The sequence below is a fragment of the Chiloscyllium plagiosum genome, chromosome 7, assembly GCF_004010195.1.
Source record: "Chiloscyllium plagiosum isolate BGI_BamShark_2017 chromosome 7, ASM401019v2, whole genome shotgun sequence".
NCBI classification, from domain to species: Eukaryota; Metazoa; Chordata; class Chondrichthyes; order Orectolobiformes; family Hemiscylliidae; genus Chiloscyllium; species Chiloscyllium plagiosum.
This window is the reverse complement of record NC_057716.1, coordinates 116,978,510-117,000,306: the sequence shown is the minus strand read 5'-3', so window position 1 is coordinate 117,000,306 and position 21,797 is coordinate 116,978,510. Positions and strand designations below refer to the sequence as shown.

Genomic DNA, 21,797 nt, shown 5'->3' with positions numbered 1-21,797 from the left:
GTGGCACGGTGGCACAGTGGTTAGCACTGCTGCCTCACAGCGCCAGAGACCTGGGTTCAATTCCTGCCTCAGGCGACTGACTGTGTGGAGTTTGCACATTCTCCCCGTGTCTAAGTGGCTTTCCTCCGGGTGCTCCGGTTTCCTCCCACAGTCCAAAAATGTGCAGGTCAGGTGAATTGGCCATGCTAAATTGCCCGTAGTGTTAGGTAAGGGGTAAATGTAGGGATATGGGTGGGTTGGTTATGCTTCGGTGGTTCTGTTGGACTTGTTGGGCTGAAGGGCCTGTTTCCACATTGTAAGTAATCTAATCTAATCTAATCTGTACCCATTGGTATACATCACTGCAATAGTCAGGTAAGTGGGAGGCAACTTGTTTGTGGGAGAGAGCAAAACAAATATTCTCTATAGGGTCTGAACCATATGAAGGCAAACAACATTGAAAAGGCTGTTATGGACCAGGCCAGACCCCTGAAAATATGTTAATAAGGTAGGCCCGACCCTAACTGTGTTCTTACTTTAAAGACAGATGTGAAGTAAATATTCCAGGTGTGGTGGAGCTGGTCAAACACACGGCTTTCAGCAAAACAGAATTTATTTAAACATGACAGTTGAAACACGAACAAAAGAAAACAGAACTTTGAATAATGTAACAATTTGAAAACTCAACTGACACGATACCATAACTTAACTAAGGAGCTGTTCCAATTCCTGTAACATCCCGTAAACACACCCCTCAGCAAAGTGAAGGTAAATTAAAACACAGGTTCTTAAAGGCAAGAGAGATTTCAGAGAGAGAGAGAGAAGCCAGTCAAGAATCATCTGCTGACGCTTAGAACCTTTCTCTGGACTGCAGCAGCCTCTCGCTGTTACCAGTAAAAGAAACTAGTAAAACCCTGAACTGGGAGAACTGGCCACTCCCTTGCCATTGTTAGACTAGACTCTAACCCAGACATTTCAGCACCTCTGCCTTTACGATCTCTCTTAATAAAAAAAAACCCAAGGGCAAAATAATCTTGTTAAAGGGGTAGCATCGTCATAAGGCTTCTTGCCTATGTTGAAACTGTTGTTTATCTATGTTTCAAAGCATTGTATCCAACACTAAGTAATGTTGTATTTTATTTGTCTAGATTGCCATGCCTCATCAGTGGCTGGAAGGTAACCTACCTGTTAGTGCCAAATGTGCAGTGTGTGACAAGACATGTGGGAGTGTTCTCCGACTACAAGACTGGAGATGTCTCTGGTGCAAAGCCATGGTAAGCAGTTTTATTTCCTTCTGCTTTCTATAAATGGTTTAAAGTAAAAGGAAACCATTCAAAAGTGTACCCTTCACTTGTTCTGAGAAATACATGAAATTAATATACAGAAACAGACCAGCAGGTTGGTACTTAATGCTTATGTTTATCATGACCTCTGCCCTAATGTCTTTATCTCACTTGATCAGAAAGTGTTTCTCCTCAGCTCTTAACCATGTATCTAGTTTTTCTTTCAAAGTAATTTGGCTGTTTGCCTCAACCACTCCCTGTTGCAATGAGTTCCACATTTTCAGCACTTTTTGGGGTAAGATGTTATTGGAGCTGCACTCAACCAGGCAACTGGGAATTAAGAAAATAAAATACAAAACTGCAGATGCCAGAAATCTGAAACGAAAACAGAAATTGCTGGAGAGAATCCAAGATGGCGGCAGTGGAATAGGCAGGCATCCAGGCTGAGTCCGGAGTTTGTCTTTACCATCCGATCCTCTTTATTTTCCTCTTTTGCTTTTCTTTAATAGTTTAGTGGGTTTTTTTGTAACCTACATTGGTGTAGTGCTTGGAACCAGCTGAATCCTTAATTGGGGTTGTTAACCTGGGCCAATCTGGAAAGTCCTGCCTGACCAATATCTCCTCAGTTCAGGAGACTGACTCTAGGCTGGCTGGCTACAGCTAGTGTACTGCGCCCTCGTAAATAATGGGTGGCTTGGTGACAGGATATTTGTCTCTGTGCATTTATTTCACTTGGCTTGTAATGAGACTGGCGGCGCCGGGGCAACTGAGGGCCCAGAGCAGGACAGCCAGTGGTCAGTGGGCTAGTGCGGAACAGGATAGCCAGTGGTCAGTGGACTGGTGCGGAACAGGATAGCCAGTGGACTGGTGCGGAACAGGATAACCAGTAGTCAGTGGGCTGGTGCGGAACAGGACAGCCAGTGGTCAGTGGGCTGGTGTGGTGGGGGACAGCCAGTAGTCAGTGGGCTGGTGCGGAGTGGGACAACCAGTGGTCAGTGGGCTAGTGCGGAACAGGATAGCCAGTGGTCAGTGGGCTGGTGTGGATTGGGACAGCCAGTGGTCAGTGGGCTGATGTGGTGGGGGACAGCCAGTGGTCAGTGGGCTGGTACGGAGTGGGACAGCCAGTGGTCAGTGGGCTGGTGTGGTGCGGGACAGCCAGTGGTCAGTGGGCTGGTTCGGAGTGGGACAGCCAGTGGTCAGTGGGCTGGTGTGGTATGGGACAGCTAATGGTCAGTGGGCTGGTGTGGTATGGGACGGCTAGTGGTCAGTGGGCTGGTGCAGTGCGGGACAGCCAGTGGTCAATGGGCTGGTGTGGTACGGGACAGCTAGTGGTCAGTGGGCTGGTGCGGTGTGGGACAGCCAGTGGTCAATGGACTGATACGGAGTGGGACAGCTCGTGGTCAGTGGGCTAGTGTGGTGCGGGACAGCTAGTGGTCAGTGGGCTGATGCGGAGTGGGACAGCTAGTGGTCAGTGGGTTGGTGCGTAGCTGAACAGCTAGTGGTCAATGGGCTGATGCGGAGTGGGACAGCCAGTGGTCAGTGGGCCGGTGAGGAACGGGACGGCCAGTGGTTGATGGACTGAAGTGGCTGTTGGATTGGGGGCCCAAAAAGGTTGACCAGTGGAGTGGGGCTCGGTGTGATCAGCCTGTCACAGACCTCGAGCCCAGCAGTGCGGAGAGAGCAAGATCATGTGTGGAAAGCCCACAGTGTGGAGAGATTGCAGTCTACAGAAGATTTGTAACATTTATCTGTTAACTTTATTTCTTTATCTTCCTAATTTATACTCTGAAGAGCTGTAATATAGAACTTCTAACTTTTCTCTTTATATTTATACCAAGCCTATTCAATTAGGTTTGTCCCCAAGTAGTTTGTATCTCAGATGGCGCCGTGTGTGGCGACGTTGAGCACATTTCACTGTACTCCTGTATTTTTCACTTGAGTACACATGACAATAAACCTGCAGGTCTGGCAGCATCTGTGGAAAGAAAGCATTTCATGTCCAGTGACCCTTTAGAACTTCTTTAGAAGTGGGGAGTATTCCATCACATTCCTGCCTTTTGCCTTGTAGATGGTGGATAGACTTTAGTGAGTCACAAGGTACATTGCTCAGTGCAGAATTCCCAACGTCTGACATGATCTTGTCGTCATGTCTAGTCAGTTTTTGGTTAATGGTAATCCCCGAAGATGTTGATAATAGGGTTTCAGTGATTGTAATGCCATTGAACATCAAGAAGCTCTGGTTAGATGCTTTCTCATTTGGGATGATCATTACCTAGCATTTGAGAATGTTACTTGCCACTTATAATCCCAGACCTGGATGATGTCCAAGGTCTTCAAGCGAGACATGGAAGGAGTAATAGAATTATTTAACATAGAAACAGGCCCTTCAGCCCACCATATCTGTCCTGACTAACCAACATCAATCCTCTTTACTTGCAGTTGTTCCATAGGCTACTATGCCCTGATTGTGCTGATCCTTTTTAAATGTTGGGAGAATACCTGCCTCTTAACATGCTCTCAGGCAGTGCTTTCCACATTTCCACCATTCTCTGGGTGGAAAAACATTTTCTGTGATTCCCCTGCAAACCACTTACTCCTCACCTTAAACTTATGCCCTCTGGTCTGTGTTTGCCATGGTGAAAAAGATTTTCATAATCTACTCTGTGTATGCTTCTCATAAGTTTGCATGCCTCAACCAGGGGGGTACAGTGGGCGGCACAGTGGTACAGTGGTTAGCACTGCTGCCTCACAGCGCCTGAGACCCGGGTTCAATTCCCGCCTCAGGCGACTGACTGTGTGGAGTTTGCACGTTCTCCCTGTGTCTGCGTGGGTTTCCTCCGGGTGCTCCGGTTTCCTCCCACCGTCCAAAGATGTGCAGGTCAGGTGAATTGGCCATGCTAAATTGCCCGTAGTGTTAGGTAAGGGGTAAATGTAGGGGTATGGGTGGGTTGCGCTTCGGCGGGTCGGTGTGGACTTGTTGGGCCGAAGGGCCTGTTTCCACACTGTAATGTAATCTAATCTAATCTAATGTAATCTAATGTAATCTAATCTAATCTGATTCAACCAAATCCTCTCCTCCTCCTCCTCCTCCCCTCCCGCCAAGCTTCCTCTGCTCCATGAAAACAAAACCCAGCCTATCCAGTCCCTCCTCATAGCTGAGACTTTTCTATCCTGGTGAATCTCCTCTGCACCCTCTCTAATGCAATCACATCATTCCAATAGTGTGGTGACCAGGACTTCACACAATATTCCATCTGTGGCATAACCAATGTTTCATAAAGTTGTACCAAGAGTTCCTTGCTCCTACATTCTATGCCTTGGCTTATGAATGCCATCCTGTATGCCTTCTTCACCACCCTGTCTAACTCTGACACCTTCAGGATCTACTTGTACACCAAGGTTTCATTGTTTCTCAGTGCTCCCTGGGGACTTGTCATACATTGTTTATATCCCCCCTCTTTAGACTTCTCAGAATGCATCACCATGTGCTTACCAGGATTAAGTTCTATCTGCCATTGCTCTTTCCAGTTTACCAGCTAATCAATATCAGATGTAGCCTGAGACCATTGTCCTCACTATCAACAACAACACCAGTTTTTTTGCTATCTGTAGACTTATTAATTATACCTGTTGCATTCATATCCATGCATCATTAATATATATGTAAAGTAGCAATAGTACCCGCAATGATCGCTGTGGTACACCGCTGGTCACAGGCTTCCAATCATGGAAACAGCCCTCAACTATCACCCTTTGCAAGCCAAATTACAGTGAAGTTTGCCAACTTGCCTTGGATCCCACAGCCTCTTAGGAAGTGAAAAAGGAGAAGGTGTTGCAGTTTTCAGCAGGGAGTCTATTACAGTAGTATGGAGGGTTGGCATCTTAGAAGATTTCTCAGATGAATCCATATGGGTAGAACATAAAATCCAAAAAGGAGCAATCACATTGCTGGGAGGGTACAGTGAGCCACCTAACAGTTTGGGTGAAATAGAGGATCAGATATGTAGGCAAATTTCAGGAAACTGTAAAAGTAATGGGGTTGTGGTAGGTGGGGATTTCAACTTTCCTAGCACTAACTGGGGTAGCTCTAGTGTAGAAAGGTTTAGAGGGAGCAGACATCCTAAAATGCATTCAGGTTAGCTTTTTAAGCAAGTATGCAGGAAGCTGGTCCTAGTGCTAATTTTAAGTAACAAAACTGGGCAGCTGGTTGAAATATCAGTGGGGGAGCATTTTGCAAACTGCAATTATACAGAACATAGAACAGTACAGCACAGTTCAGGCCCTTTGTCCCACGATGTTATGCCGAGCATTTATTTTAATCTAAGATCAACCTTACCGACACATCCCTCAATTTACCATGTGCTTGCCAGCAGTTGCTTAAATGTCCCTAATATATCTGAGTCTACTACCACCACTGGCAGTGCATTCCACACACCCATCACTCTCTGCGTAACAACCTACCTATGAAGTCTTCCCTGTACTTTCTTCCAATCACTTTAAAATTATGACCCCTTGTGATAGTCATTTCTTGTCTCGGGAAAAGTCTCTGGCCATCTACTCTATCTATGCCTCTCATTACCTTGTACACCTCTATCAAATCAATCTACATCATTCCATTAGATTCACAATTGTTATGGAAAAGGGCAAGGGTGGATCTGAAATTAAATTTCTCAACTGGGAGAAAGCTGATTTTAATGACATCAGATATGATTTGGTCAGAATGGACTAGAAGTAGCTACTTTCAGGTAAATCTATCTCAGAACAATGGGATGCATCAAAAAAGGAAATATGGAGCAAGACCAACATATTCCAATTAAAGAAAAAGGTGGCACCATCAAATCCTGTGAACTCTGGATGATAAGGGATATGCAGCATTTGATTGAGGGGAAAAAAGGGAGGTTTATTAGAGATACCAAGCAGGAGCCCTGGAGGATTATAGAATGTGCAAGAGGCAATTTAAAGGAGATTAGGGGAGCTAAAGGTCAACACAAAAGGATACTGGTAGGTAAAATTAAGGCAAACCCTAAATTGTATTATAGGCACATTAATATTAGAAGGATAACAAGAGGAGAAATAGTAGGGCCTAGTAAGGGCCTAGCAACTTGTGCATAGAGCCAGTGGTGTAGATAGGGTGAAAATAAATACATTCTGTCAATGGTCATTAATGAGAGGGATGATATGATTTGGAAATCAGGGAATAGGTTCTCTGATACAATTGACAAAATTATCATAGAACCTCGACAGTGTCGAAACAGGCCGTTTGGCCCAAAAGGTCCACACCAACCCTCCGAAGATTATCCTACCCAGACCCATTCCCCTGACTAATGCACCTAATCTCCACATCCATGAACACTGTGGGCAATTTAGCATGGCCAATTCACCTAAACTACACATCTTTGGGCTGTGGGAGGAAACCGGAGAACCGGGAGGAAACTGATGCAGACACTGGGAGACTGTGCAAACTCCACACAGACAGTCGGCCAAGGCTGGAATCAAACTCAGATCCCTGGAGCTGTGAGGCAGCAGTGCTAACCACTGAGCTACCGTGCTGCCCCAAAGTAGATAAGTCACCAGGGCCAGTTGAAATATATCCCAGGTTGTTGAGTGAGGCAAGGGAGGAAATAGCAGGAGCATTTGCAAAAGCTTTCAATTCCTCTTTGGCCACAGGAGAGGTGCCGCAGAACTGGAAGACAGCCAATTTGGTATTCAAGAAGGGAGCAAGGGATAAACCAGGAAACTACAGGCTAGTCAGTCTAATCTTGCTGGTGGGGACAATTTTGAGAAACAGAATTAATCAGCATTTGATGAGGTAGGGATTAATCAAGAACAGTCAACATGATTTTGTTAAGGGAAGGTCATGTCTGACCAACTTGACTGAATTTTTTGAAGAGGTGACCAGGTGTGTAGATGAGAGTAATGCTTTTGATGTAGTCTGCTTGGAGATCAGCAAGGCTTTTGCATGGGAGACTGATAGCAAAGTGAGAACCCATGGGATCCAAGGCAAGTTTGCAAATTGGATCCATAATTGGCTGAGTGGCAGGAAGCAGAGAATGACAGTTGTGGGATGTTTTACACACTGAACACCTGTGTCCAGTGAGGTCCTACTGGGCTCAACGTTGAGCTCTTACTGTTTGTGGTTTATGTAAATTATTCTGACTGAAATGTGGGAATGTTGATTAATGAGTTCGTAGACGACAGAAAATTGTTGGGGTGGTAAATAGTGAGGATGATGGTCTTATTTACAAGAGGATATAGACTGGCTAGTCAGTGACAAATGCAATTCAGTCAGATAAATGTGTGTCGTAAGCAGTTGGGCAGGATATACAGACAAAGTATATATAATGAATTATAGGACTCTGGGGAGCATCAAGGATCAGAGGGACCTTTGTGTCATTTAAAGTATCAAGACATTTGGATAAAGTGGCGAAGAAGGCACATGGTATATTGCCTTTATTAGTCAAGGTAGAGAGTTTAAGAAAAGAGAGGCCATGCTGGTCCTTTATAAAATATTGGTTCAGCCACAGCTAGAGTATTGTACCAGTTGTGGAATCCACATTAATGGAGGGATATGATAGCACTGGAGAGGGTGCAGAATAGATTTACGAGGATTATGCATGGGCTTGAGAGTTTCAGTTATGAAGAAAGATTGGACAGACTGAGGTTGTTTTGCTCAGAGCAAAGGGGATTAACAGGGGACACAATTTAGATGTTGAAATGTATGAGCTGCACAGATAAGGTAGCCAGGAAGAAACTTTTCCCATTGATTGAGGGATCACGAACACTGGAGTATAGATTTAAGGTAAGGTTGGAGGAGATGTGAGGTTTCCACCCAGAGGGTGGTGGGAAGCTGGAGTTCACAGCCTGAAAAAGTAGCACAGGCAGAAACCCTCATAACATTTAATAACTATTTTGATGTGTTCTTTCAATGCCAAGGCATACAAAGCTATGGGTCAAGTGCTGGAAAATGCAGTTGAATAGTTAGGTGGCTGTTTTGATAGTACGAAGTTAAAAATCACACAACACCAGGTTATCATCCAACAGGTTTATTTGGAAGTACTAGCCTTCAGAACACTGCTCCTTCATTAGGTACCTGATGAAGGAGCAGCACTCTGAAAGCTAATACTTAACTAAACCCATTGGACTATAACCTGCTGTTATGTGATTTTTAACATTGTCCACCCCAGTTCAATACCAGCATCTCTACACCTTGACTAGTACAGACATAATGGGCCGAAGAAGGGTATTTCTCTGTGCTGTCTATGGCTCTCTGACTTTTGCTGCATATGAACATGGACTGCTTCAGTATGTAAGGAGACATAATTGGTGGTGAACATTGCGGAACTCTAAATCTATCTGAACATCCCCACTTCGGCCTTGTGAGGGAGAGAATGTTATCACTGAAGCTGCTGAAGGTGTTTTGGCCAAGGACACGACCCTGAAGAACTCCTGCAGGCATGTCATGGAGCTGAGATGACTGACTTCAAAAGCCACAACAATTTTTCTTTTGTTTTTATTAATTTACAGGATATGGGTGCCACAATCTTGCCTGCATTTATTGTCCATTCCGAGTTGCCCTTGAGAAGGTGGCAGTATGCTGCCTTCTTGAACCTGTGCAGTTCATTTGGTAGGTAGAACCACACTGTTAGGGAGCAATTTCCAGAATTTTGACGCCGCAACACTGAAGAAACGGCAACATATTTCCAAATGCTTGGCATGACTCCACCTAGTGTAAGTGTTTTCTGTCTGACTCCCATTGTCTTAAATTTTGCAAAGGCTCACTAATGCCACATGTGGTCAAAAGCTGCCTTGATTTCAAAATCAGTCATCATCACCTCATCTCAATAATATGGTTGCAACCCAAGTAACAATTCTGTATTTATTCCATTGTCGTCGTCATCATCACTGGTGGCCCCTCACAGATAAGGTTGACTCTGTTCCACTCTCGGTGAGTCCATAGGCAGCTGTACAGATCAATGGTGCCACCGCAGGCTCTCTCTCACTTAAGGCAGAGGTGGTTGCGGGAAGAGGTGGGTGGGGTAGGGTTAATGTGGCAACGTGTTCCTTTTGCTGTTTTTGCCTTCTTCCACTTCCCGACAGCAAGTCTTAAGGTGCTCAACGCCTTCACTTTGGATGGTGTTGGGTCAGTGATGCCCAGGTGTAGGTTGGAATGCTGGATTTCACCAGTGAGGTCTTGACGGAATGACTGAAGTGCTTCGTCTGTCCACCTGGGGCTTGCCTACCATTTCAAAGCTGCTTGAGGAGTCTCATGCCGGTCATGCGGACAACGTGCCCAGTGATCAGTGCTGCGATGCTCGGGATGTTGGCCTGGTTGAGGACGCTGATGTTGGTGTGTCATTCTTCCCAGCGATTTTGCATGATCTTGCGCAGGCAGCATTGGTGGTTCTGCTTTTATTCCATTGTAGGAATGTAACAAATTACGATGGCTTTAATCCTTTAAACCTCCCATTCGAGCCTTCTATGTCATTTAATGAATCTGGTTCTGATATATTCTCCAGGGTTTCTCCTGTCAGATTTAGCAATTATTTAGTGCATGTTATTTCCTTGTCAATTCTTGTTTCTCATGGATATTCTGTTGGGCTCTGCCAGGTTCACACAGCTTGCAAGGAACTGTATCCCCGAAAATGTCCTCTGGGCCAGTGCAAAGTGTCCATCATTCCTCCCACTGCACTGAACAGCATTGACTCTGATGGTAAGTAACAGCTCTGACAAAATCTATTACCATTACTGGACTTCTGCTTGCCAATCAGCATTGTGATATGAGCTGAGCCTTGTATAGGGGGTGCTGTCTAGTCCTTATTTCTTAATGTTGATTTTCAACAAGTGTGGATTCCTTGTAGCATTTACTGAGAGTTTATGTGTAAAATCTGTCTCCAAAGATGTTGAACATTCAATTTGGTAATGCAATAATTGAGTAAAAAGATGATAAACTGATGTAATCAGCTAAATCAAACCTGTGCCCTCTTGTCGGGAGGGTCAAGGCAAAGCAGCACTGTTTGATAGAAATCTTACAGTACTAGACCAGGTAAACATAATAATGACCGGAGAGTCAGGATCAGGAGTCACAGTCTAAGGAAAGCATCTTGGGTCTAAGATGAGGGGAAACTTCTTCAGCCAGAGACTGGTGAGCCTGTGGAATTCTCTGCTGCAGAAAGTCAGTGAGGCCAAAACATTGAATGTTTTCAAGGAATTTTATAAATAGCTCTAAGGGCAAATGTGTTCTAAGGCTATGAGGAGAAAGCAAGAACAGGGGACTGTGTTGGATGGTCATCCATGATCATATTGAATGGTGGAACACACTTGAATGGCCAACCACTCCTATTTTCTGTGTTTCTAAGTAAACTTATCCTTTAGAGATAGACCGTGCTAGATGATAACCAGGTTGTTCCTGTGATTCTACTGAAAAAAAAACCCTATCACTACCCTCCCTGCCCCCTCCAGTCCCACCCCCCTCCCATTTATCTTTCAACCCCCTTGGACCTCCCCCACATTCCTGATGAAGAGCTTATGCTCGAAATGTCGACTCTCCTGCTCCTCGGATGCTGCCTGACCAGCTGTGCTTTTCCAGCACCACACTGTTTGACCCCCACTTTCTCCTGAGAAAATGCATTGCTGAGTTTTAATACTCTCATTCTTCAGTCCAATAACCCCACTGAGATCTCTGCATTCCTCCCATTAACCTCATGCTACAGGTGTTCTTCACTGTACCAATAGTTGTGTCTATACCAGCCAACTAGACACTAGAATTCCCTCCCTTGACCTTTCAACAGAAAAAATGTGTATCTTAAGAATGCCTTTAATATAATAAAAGCATTCTTGACAGGAGCCTTATCAAAGAACATTTGAAACCAAAGAGACCAAAAGCTGTGTTCTGATGAAAGGTCATTTCTCCGAAGTGTTAACTGTTTCTTTTCACAGACAATGCCTGAACTGCTATATATTTGCAGCATTTCAGATTTCCAGTTACTTCAGGACTTTGCTCTTTATCAACAGCCTTTCAAAAGAAATGCATTCTAAGGAGTGTCTTAACGAAGGAACAGGAGAGAAATCCAGAGCAGCTGAAGACACAGTCACCAATGGAAGTCCAGAATGTGACAGGGGTCAGAGTTGGGGAGTGCAGATATCTTGGGACATTGTTGGGCTTGAGCGGATTACTGAGATAGGGAGGGGCAGGTTCCATAGAGGGATTTCAACTCCAAGCTGCTGTAGATTAATAATAACGTGAGTGACATATGAACATGACTGAGTGTAAGTTATCAGATGGGAACAGAGTTCCCATTTACTTCCAGTTGATGGAGGGTGGAACATGAGAGACTGCACAGAGTTTGATGAAATAGCCATGTCTCATAACTCTGGTAAGAATGATGATGAATGGAGTTGAGGGGAGTGTTGGTATTTCACTCCTTTTTAAGGTGGTGATTAAAATTTCCTTTTTACCTTTTGTTTTCATCTGCCCTAATACCTCCTTTTCTGGTTCAGAAAATTTAGTAGGAGTGTTTATGCTCCTGTGAAGCATATAATTAAGAATTCTATATGATACAGAAATTATTAATTTTGCTGTTCCACAATTAAACACTCACTGGAGGAGGAGACTCCACAAATATCTCTGTTCTTAATGATGGAAGAGCCCAACACATCGGTGCAAAATATAAGGCAGAAGCATTCATAGCAATCCTCAGACAGAAGTGCAGAGTAGATGATCCATCTTGACCTCTTCCAGTAGTCCCCAGCATTGAGTTCTAGAACTTGCCATTTCCTTAGCCAAGCTCTGCCAGTATAATTACAATGGTAGCATCTACCCAATGATGTGGAACATTACCCAGATATGTCCTGTACACAAAAAGCAGGACAAGTCCGACCCGGCCAAATACTGTCCCATTAATCTACTCCCGATCATCAGTAAAGTTCGTTAGTGTTGAATCATACTTTCAAAGTGACTAGGCATTGTGCTGTCAGTGTACGTGCACAGTAAAATATTGCACTGGTTGGCTGTGCACCACTTTCTGGCCTGAGCGCCTCATTTCCCTCAGTAACCCTCATGCAATTTTCAGCCTGAATTAAACAACAAGAAACAACGCAAGAAGCTTTGCAAATCGAATGGTATGATGACATTGGTTTTGGGGGTTTGCCGGCTGTTTCCTCTTTAAAATGCATTGGGCCTTGATTAACTTTGCTTAAAGGCATTCCTTTCTTGGTTTTGCATTGGCCAGTTTAGAGCTTGTGATCTTTGTTGAATGATGCTGAGTACTGAGTGTTGTCCCTTTCCTCCAGGAATTTCACCTTGTTATAAAGCCTTTCCAGTAATGTTAACCAAAATTAGATGATAGCAACAATATTTAAGGAGTTGCATTTTTACGGTGGCTTTTATATCCTGAAGGCAATGCTAAACATTTCACAATTGATAAAATACTTAGAAAATGTAGTTACGATTATAACATGGAGACAGTGGTAGTCAATTTTTATATAGCAAGTTCCCACAACACCCATCTGAAGTGGCTTGGAGTGCTTTATCTTGTTAAACATATAGACACTTAAATTAGGAGCAGGAGCAGGCCATTCAGTCTGTTTACACCTGGTCTGCCATTTGAAAGCATCATGGTTGATCTGATTGTGGCCTCAACTCCCCTTTCCTTACTATGCCTGAGACCCATGGAATCCATTGTCAATCAAGAATCTTTCTAATTCAGACTGAGCCATTCAATGATACACCCCTCACTGCTATCTGATAAAGAAAATGCTAAAGATCAGCCACCCTCTGAGAGAAAATAGTCCTTCATACTTACATTTCAAATGGGACACCCTTTATTTTTAATCTGTGTTCCCTCATTCTAATTCTTCCCATGAGAGGAAACATTATTTCAGCAACCACCCTGTCAAGCCCCCTCAGGATTATGTATATTGCAATAAGTCCACCTTTCATTCTTCCAACCTCGAAGAACTATATAATTGTAACTTGCTCTTGATTGACCAGATTTATTCTTAGTAATAGAATATTAGAAAACAGGTATTAGTCAGGTCATATAATAGCATTTGAGATTGTAACAATACAATGTTTCAACTGAAACACAGAAATGCAGCACTTTTTCAAAATTGTACTGAAATGTCAGCCTCATGTTGAGATGTCTGGAGTAGAACTTGAGTCAACAATCTCTGACTTAGGAGAGAGGCATAACATCCAGGAACAAATGACAACCAGAGAATTAATTTAAAATTATTAGCCTTATATATTGAAGGAGTGAGCCCTGGTGATCTGGGTGCATGAGTTCAAAAGCAAGCATGGAAAGTTGAATTCTGGCAACAAAAGGTTCTGACTATCATCGTTGTTGTGACAGTTCATTCACTACTCTGACTGCTGCAAGAGAACTGCTGTCCCTGTGAGTGAAATCCCTTTGGGACTTTAAGATGACAGACCTGGCTCACTATAAACTTCATTCAGATCTGTAACCGCTGTGACAATGGCATTCGAATTTACCATGCAAGTCAGTGAGATCAGGAGAACATGTCTTCCTGGTTGAACACATTGGGTAGGATGTCCCTGTTCCGAGAAAGACTGGGTCATGGAATTGGAAAATTGGAGGCGTTGGGAGAGGGAATTTGAACTTTCCCTTTCAAAAAAAGCCCCACACATTTGTGGGCGGCACGGTGGCACAGTGGTTAGCACTGCTGCCTCACAGCGCCAGAGACCCGGGTTCAATTCCTGCCTCAGTCGACTGACTGTGTGGAGTTTGCACGTTCTCCCCGTGTCTGCGTGGGTTTCCTCCGGGTGCTCTGGTTTGGACTTGTTGGGCCGAAGGGCCTGTTTCCACACTGTAAGTAATCTAATCGAAGTAATCTAATCTAATCAAACTTCCCATTCGCCATAGAATGCAGAAAAGGCCCTCAGCCCATTGAGTCTAGACCGGCAATACCTACAACTAAAGGCACACTAATCCCAATTTCCTGCACTTGTACCATATCCTTGAATGTTATGATATTTGAAGTACTCATCCAAATATTTTTTTAAAGGTTTTAAGTTTTCTGGCCTCCGCAACCTTGCCACACAGTGCATTCCAGATTGCTGCCACCCTCTGAGCAAAAATGTTTTTTCTCAAATCCCTCTGAATGTCCTGCTCTTTGCCATAAAACTAAGCCTGCCTGTGATTGGTCCCTCAACCAAGTGGAACAGTTGCTCCCTACTCACTCTGTCCATACCCCTCACAATCTTCTCTGCCTCAATCGTGTTCCCCTTTAGTCTTCTCTGCTCTAAAGAAAATCCAAACCTATTGAGGCTTTCCTTATAGCTTATAATTTTTTCAGAGCCCCTGCAATTTCCTGCCTCATCTCCCACAGCAGCCTGGGATGCAACTCATCTAGGTCAGGGGATTTGTCCATTTCTAAGCTTGTCAGAGCCTCCAATACCTCCCCATTTCCCATGTCACACTATGCAAGTTCCTCCTTGTCCCCTTTTCTTAGTGGGAAGAGGTTTGGGTTGTAGCAGCATGCATAAGTCCTCTGATGTTGGGATTACCACTGGCCAGCCAAGAGGAAGTTTATATGTATTGTCCCACAGTATTGGCGGTGCCAGACCTGAACCTTTCCCCCACATGTCTCTCGGACAAAAGTATACTTAGTGTGGGAGGAGATGAAAGAAATGGGTCGTCAAATTCAGAAACTGTCTTGACTTGTGTTTCCTGAACCCAAGATGAAAGTCCAGCCCACTTAGTACATGCTGAAATTAACATAACTGAAGAGCTTGTATTTCTGGAGTGAAGCTTATGTGTGTGGCATGTTTAAGCTTTCATTGTGCTTGTTAGCACGAAGCTATTAAAAAAGGTCTTTAGTTAATTACAATGGTGATGACTGGGCACAAATAGGGTCTGAGTTGGCTCAGGTTTGGGAATTTATTTGTCTTGACTCAGGAAATTGCAATTTCAATCTTCCCTTCAGCACATCTTAGTATCTGACTCAATATGGATCCCAGTTTGTCTTAGATATTCCTTCAAAGTTAATTAGGTGAGAGATCAGAGATTAGAATTCCAACTGCTGGATGATTTGTTTTTGCACTTGAGTTCTCTGACAAGGGTCAAGAAGTCCTTGTGCATGTATTTTCATGCCGTGCATGTTCCTTAAAAGGCCAGTTCACTGCAATTAAGCTTCCTTTCACAATTAAATTCTCTGCAAGTGTGTAGTACATGCTGTCAGATTCATGGCTACCTGTAAGTGGTGAACATGAAATAAGGTACTGGACTTTACTGTAAATTACCACTGCTTTGCCCTCATTGAGGAGAGTGTTCATCTTTTCCACATCATGATTGACAATATCTAAGTTGCAGAGGTCGTGGAGGATGATTAAGGGAAGAAGGTTGGGGTGGGATGGACATAGTTAAGAAGGCTGCTCAAGGGTGCGATTCTGTCTGGAGAAAGAAGGCAGACTGACTGGATTAGGTAGAAAGGATCAAAATGTTATGCTAAACTGCGACACTGAGTAATACTCGTGGCTTGCAGGGAATGTCCCACAACAAGATTCACATACATACGTAAGAAGCTAAGAATCACAATATTGTGTGAGAAAAGTGGACCCGTCCTTGACCGGAATTGGTGTATCCTCCATTAATATTAGCTCATCCAAAGCTCTGCCACCAGTATCCCAACACATAATTTAATCCTGCATTCCCTGTGTTTGCTGACTTACACTGTTTCTCAGATGAGCAGTGCCTTAATTGTAATATTCTCTTTTTTTCAAATCCCTCCATGTTTTGCACCTCCCTAGCTCTGAGCCTTCCTTAGTCTTCTTGAAATACCTACCCTTCTCTAATTCTATTTGTTGCACATTGCAAACTTTAATTGCTTTAGTTTTAATGGCTGTGTCCTTATCTGTCAGAGGCTAAGCTCTGGAATTCCATCCCTGAACTTCTCAGTTTCTCTTTAATAAACTCCTTAAGATTTAATCTTTGACCAAGCTTTTGGATATCTTTCCTAATGTCGGTGTTACATTTGTTTGGTAACATTGCTGGAAGTGCCTTGAGTCATTTTATGATGTTAAAGTATTTTATAAAATACAAGTTATTGCTGTTTCTAATTCTGTAGTTATATTATAATCCCTAAATTGTGAGCGTTCATTGAGTTTTTTTAACAACTCTCCATTGCTGTAACTACCTGGACAGACCTCATCAATTTGTGATCTACATTTAACACTGCCTTTATCCTGCAAATTTACTTAACTCAAAAATCAAATAATTCCAAATGTAAATTGTATTGTATCTTTGATCTATCATTTTTTGACAGTTCCACAACAGTACAGCAATGCTGCAGTGCAGTCCTGAGGGAATGTCAGTTTGAGGAACTAGCTTTCAGCTGACCCAGGTATCCTGTTTTAATGGGATACCTCCAAAGGAGACGTACAAGTCCCCTGGCCTTCAGTGCCATGAGGAATATACTTCCTCAGCCAAGACTATCACATACAGATTGACCTGTCATTTATCTTGTTCATTCATTGATGAACCTTGCTTTAGACAAATTGACTGCTGCAATTGTATATATCAAGAGTGTCTGCACTTCTTAATCCTACTTCGGTTGGAAAGCATTTTGAAAAGTGATTAAGTATTGTAAAATGATGATGTGCTGAATAAATGTTTCTGTTCCACACTGTCCATAAATTGGCCAATGTGGCGAATAAGTGAATAGGAATTGAAATTACTTTTGCTCATGTCATAGAGAGCTTATCCAAATGTACAGAACTGTTTTTGATGTTCCTGTTTCATATTATTAAGTCTGCCTGAGGATCATTGGAGGACAAATTGAGCCTGATGTGCTGACTGTCCTCTGTACAGGTTTCTGGAAAGCCAGTTGTCCACCATCTTGCGCCAGCCCACTTTTAGTCTTTGTCAACTCTAAGAGCGGAGACAATCAAGGAGTAAAGTTCCTCCGAAGGTTCAAACAGTTATTAAACCCGGCTCAGGTCTTTGATCTTATGAATGGAGGACCTCATCTTGGGTAAGGATGAAAATAATTGAACTTGTTCAATACATACCTATCTGTCTCATTTTCCATGGAATATTATGTCTGCTATAAAGCTATTAAGAACATGGCTCATTCATCTCTAATCTAGTGTCTGCTAAGAGGGCAGAAATTTGCAAAAGGTGGCATGGAACTTGAGTACTGCTGCAAGTTAATTACAATTTTTTGACTTTGCACACATCAGGACAGTTTACAAGAATACCTCTTGAACCAGAAAACCGGTATTTGTAATGTATGAGAGGAGAAAGATCAGATATCTTTTTGCAGGTGAAAATCCATTTCTGTCAAGATCACTGACTTGTGAAATCAGCAGCATGTTATTGAATAGAGATTTCAGCAAAGAATTTCAGTGTTGCCCTGTTTTGAGTTATTTCTGCACATGCTGAGTGGCTGCAATTATTGCATCTACTTGTGATTTATACACAGAGGGGTTCTGTGATTTGTTTAGGAATAAGTGTTTCACAATGGGCAACAGTTGATAACAGCAAGTTCTTTCTTAAGACACTAATCTTAGAGCAACATGGAATCTTGAAAACATTGACTTCACATTGACCAGGTTTTATTTGAATCTCTGCTTCAGAATAGTAGAATTGTCTTTTCTTCATTAGAATGCTGTGTAACTTGCAATCAGAAATAAAATCAAAACACAGTAATTCGTCATAATGCCTGTCACCGCTTATTGGTTTTTTTTAGATGATCTTTTATCATTGACCTGAAACTTTAACTTGCATTAACTGTTTCTCTCTCCCCAGGCACTGCTTGACCTGCTGAGTGTTTCCAACATTTTCTGCTGTTGTGCTTTGATTAGTTGTGTTCTTTTTTTTCTTTTCAGTTTACGGTTGTTTCAAAAATTTGACAATTTCCGTATTCTGGTTTGTGGAGGAGATGGAAGTGTTGGATGGGTTTTATCTGAGATTGATAAATTAAATCTGCACAAGCAGGTAAGAAGCTGACATGTAAATATGAAAATGGTTCCTAATCTCTGAGAAAATGAATGCATTTCGGCTATATTTTAGGATTTTGTGAGTTGGTCACTTCTGATCGCTGAATCCAGGCTGGCAGACACTTTCTATAAATGTTTCACTTGGATATTAACATATAATAATTGACTGCAAATTTACTTAGCATTTCCCACTTTTTCCACAACCACGCAATGGCTGGCTTCCACCTCATAAGACACCATGATGTGGTTTCACCTGACGAAGGAGCAGACTGCCAAAAGCATGTGATTTCAAATAAATCTGTTGGACTATAACTTGGTGTCGTGTGACTTCTGACCTCGTAAGGTGATAGTTTGCGGGCATGGTGGTCATCTCATGTGGCACAGGACTCTGCTGTGGCAGTGTTAGGTGTGTGTGCTACATATGAAGGCAGTGAGCAGTTGGATGATTCACTAGACTGTTGACAGGCAGCTGAGCTTTTTCTTTCTGCTCACTTCACAATCTCTCTATGATACTTATCCTGGTGCACTGGCCTCACCCTCCAAGAGACTGATATTTGTGCAAATGCTGCAGGAATGTTGACTTTCTCTGCTAAATTAAGGTACTATTGCACCACCTAGAGATTTGCCTGTGACAAAAGAGTCATTAACTTTGCTAAGTTTGTTGGTTTGATATGACATGCAACTGTACCACAACAGGTGGGCTTTCTATGGTGTCTAGAACTTTCTCATTGACATTGTCCTCCACAGAGTAGAGCTTACACTAGTGTTCCATCTATCTTTTCAACTTTTATTATGATCAGTGATGACATCTTGCCTTTGTTTTAAATGCAGCTGTTTGTTTGCTGATAGACCTGTTGGCTTTTTGATTCTTCCATACACATCCCTAGCATTCACTGTGTCAAAGAACATCTCATTATTCTTACAAAGTAGTAATCAGTAATCATTGTCATGAGGTCCAGCAGTGTGTTGGAGTATACTTTGAGCAGCTTTTAATGCATTCAAAGTCTTCTGTCTCAGATCTCTGATAAATCCTGAGAAGGTCCTGCTTGGTTTTAATGAAGAGGTTCACATTATTGTGATGGAATCTAAACCAATCAGCATTATTTCACTCTTGCTTCCAGTGTGTCACATGTGGCTAATATCATGGTTTCTCAAAATTATGTTCATTTTGCCTTTGCACTCTGTGGGGCATAAGGATATTAGTTCAGTTGAGGACTATTGGTTTTTATCTGAGAACAATATTTCATACTAAGGAGTGATCTTTATCACGGTCACTGGTATGGTAACTGCATGTCTTGTGAATGTTGATCAGAAAGTCAGGTGATAATCACATTTAGCTGGAACTAGTGCCTAATCTTGGATGTCTCCAGGACACTTTATGCCATTGTTTGGTCTGAAAGACAAGGTTTGATTAGGTGTAGTCAGCATGGATTTGTGAGTGGGAGATCATGCCTCACAACTTTGTTAGAGTTCTTTGATGAAGTGACCAGGAAGGTTGACGAGGGCAGAGCGGCAGGCATAGTCTATACGGATTTCAGTAAGGCCTTTGATAAGGTTCCACATGGTAGGCTGCTCTGGAATGTTAGACCATATGGAATCCAGGAGAAGCTGGCAAATTGGATACACAATTGACTTGATTGTAGGAAGTAGAGGGTAATAGTGGAAGGATGCTTGTCGGACTGGAGACCTCTGACTAGTGCAGTGCCTCAGGGGTTGGTGCTGGGCCCATTACTGTTTGTTATCTGTATCAATGATTTGGATGAGAATGTACAAGCCATAATTAGTAAGCTTGCAGATGGCATTAAAACAGGCAGTGTCGTGGACAGTGAGGAAACTCGTCAGAAATTGCAGCAGGACCTTGATCAGCCGAGGAAGTGGGCCAAGAAATGGCAAATGAGTTTAATATAGACAAGTGTGAGGTCTTGTGTTTTGGAAAGCCAAATCAAGGTAGGAGTTTCATGGTGAATGGCAGGGCCTTAAGGAGTGTAGTGTAACAGAGGAACTTTGAAGTTCAGGTGTACAGTACACTGAAAGTGGAGTCACAGGTAGACAGGGCAGTGAAGAAGTCTTTTGGCACACTGGTTTCCATCAGTCAGGGCATTGAGTATAGAAGTTCGAGATGTGTACGATCATGAGAGGCAAGGATAGGGTGAATGGACTCAGTCGTTTTCCCAGGGTTGGAATTGAGGACGAGAGGGCATCAGTTTAAGGTTAGAGGGGAAAGAATAAAACGGAATCGGAGGGGCAACTTTTTTTAACAGAGGATGGTACGCACATGGAATGAGCTGCCAGTGGAAGTGTTTACTTCAGGTACTTTAACAACATTTAAAAAGCATTTGGACAAATACAAGAACAAGAAAGGATTAGAAGGATATTGGCCAAGTGCAGGGAAATGAGATTAGCGTGGATGGATATTTTGGTTGGCATTGACCAGTTTGGGCCAAAGGGCTGCAGGACTCTATGATTCAAAGTAAATAGACTGCTGGGTCTATTCGGTTTTAAAATAATCCAGTGATTTTTGAGACTTCCTTTGAGGACAACTTTCTATCCAATGAAATACTTACATTCTGGACAATCAGTTTTTAGCCATTGATCATTGAGATAGGCCCATGTGGAAAATGGAATGATACATTAGCATTATTCTTCTAAGCCACTATTAACATTGTCTTCCAAAGGCTCCAGTAGGTTGGTTAAATGTGAGTTAGTCTTTTCTCAAACTATGCTGATTCTTTTCTATTTAGCCAGGAGAAAGTCAGGACTGCAGATGCTGGAGATCTGATTCAAGAACTGTGTCGCTGGAAATGCGCAGCAGGTCAAACAGCATCTCCAGTCACCTTTAGAACACTGTAAAATTCAGATCATCCTTCTGAAGAAGGACTTATATCTGAAACGTTGACTGTCCTGCTTCTCAGATGCTGTCTGACCTGTTGTGCTTTTCCAGTGCCACATGTTTTGTCTTTTATACTTGGCCTGATCTTTGTCTGTTAGATCTCATTTTCAAATCCTTTCCTACAACAGAAGTTAACTTGACTGTTCACTAGCTTCAGTCTTGTATCTTCAACATTCTGTTCAATTGTGTATTAATATTAACAACTGCCAATCTCACTTGAATTTACCAAACTTACAAGAATGTCATTTGAATATTGACCAACTTCAGACCTCACATTGTTTCAGGTTCGAAGTTGTTAGAGCAGGCAATTGGCCTGTTTATTAACTATTTAAAACCTTGCCATACTTTGTTGTTTGCTTCCTTGTGCTGTTTAGGTTCTTCTGCATCATTTATAGAAACTTGTTGTTTAATTGCCTGTCAATTTCCTCATCTTGACAAAAGTGAGGACTGCAGATGCTGGGAACCAGAGTTTAGATCAGAGTGGTGCTGGAAAGGCACAGCAGGTCAGGCAGCATCCGAGGAGCAGGAAAATCGACATTTTGGGTAAAAGCCCTTCATCAGGAATAGAGGCAGGAAGCCTCCAGGGTGGAGAGATAAATGGGTGGGGTGGGGCTAGGGAGAAGGTAGCAAAGAGTACAATAGGTGAATGGGGGTGGGGATGGAGGTAATAGGTCAGAGAGGAGGGTGG

At 42.8% G+C, this 21,797-nt stretch overlaps 1 protein-coding gene and 1 long non-coding RNA gene across 10 annotated transcripts in view; one reads left to right on the top strand and one right to left on the bottom strand.

Annotated features, from left to right (window-relative positions):
• dgkh (diacylglycerol kinase, eta) overlaps nt 1-21,797 on the top strand; it is a 566,607-nt gene that overhangs the window by 382,592 nt on the left and 162,218 nt on the right. For all 9 annotated transcript variants that reach the window (XM_043694440.1, XM_043694442.1, XM_043694441.1 and 6 more), the window contains 4 exons: nt 1,128-1,253; nt 9,870-9,972; nt 17,090-17,252; nt 18,109-18,217. In XM_043694440.1, coding sequence (XP_043550375.1) covers nt 1,128-1,253; nt 9,870-9,972; nt 17,090-17,252; nt 18,109-18,217 — 501 coding nt within the window. The remainder of the gene's footprint in view (nt 1-1,127; nt 1,254-9,869; nt 9,973-17,089; nt 17,253-18,108; nt 18,218-21,797) is intronic.
• Nucleotides 1-21,797, bottom strand: part of LOC122551881 — a 60,950-nt gene that overhangs the window by 26,710 nt on the left and 12,443 nt on the right. The window lies entirely within an intron of this gene.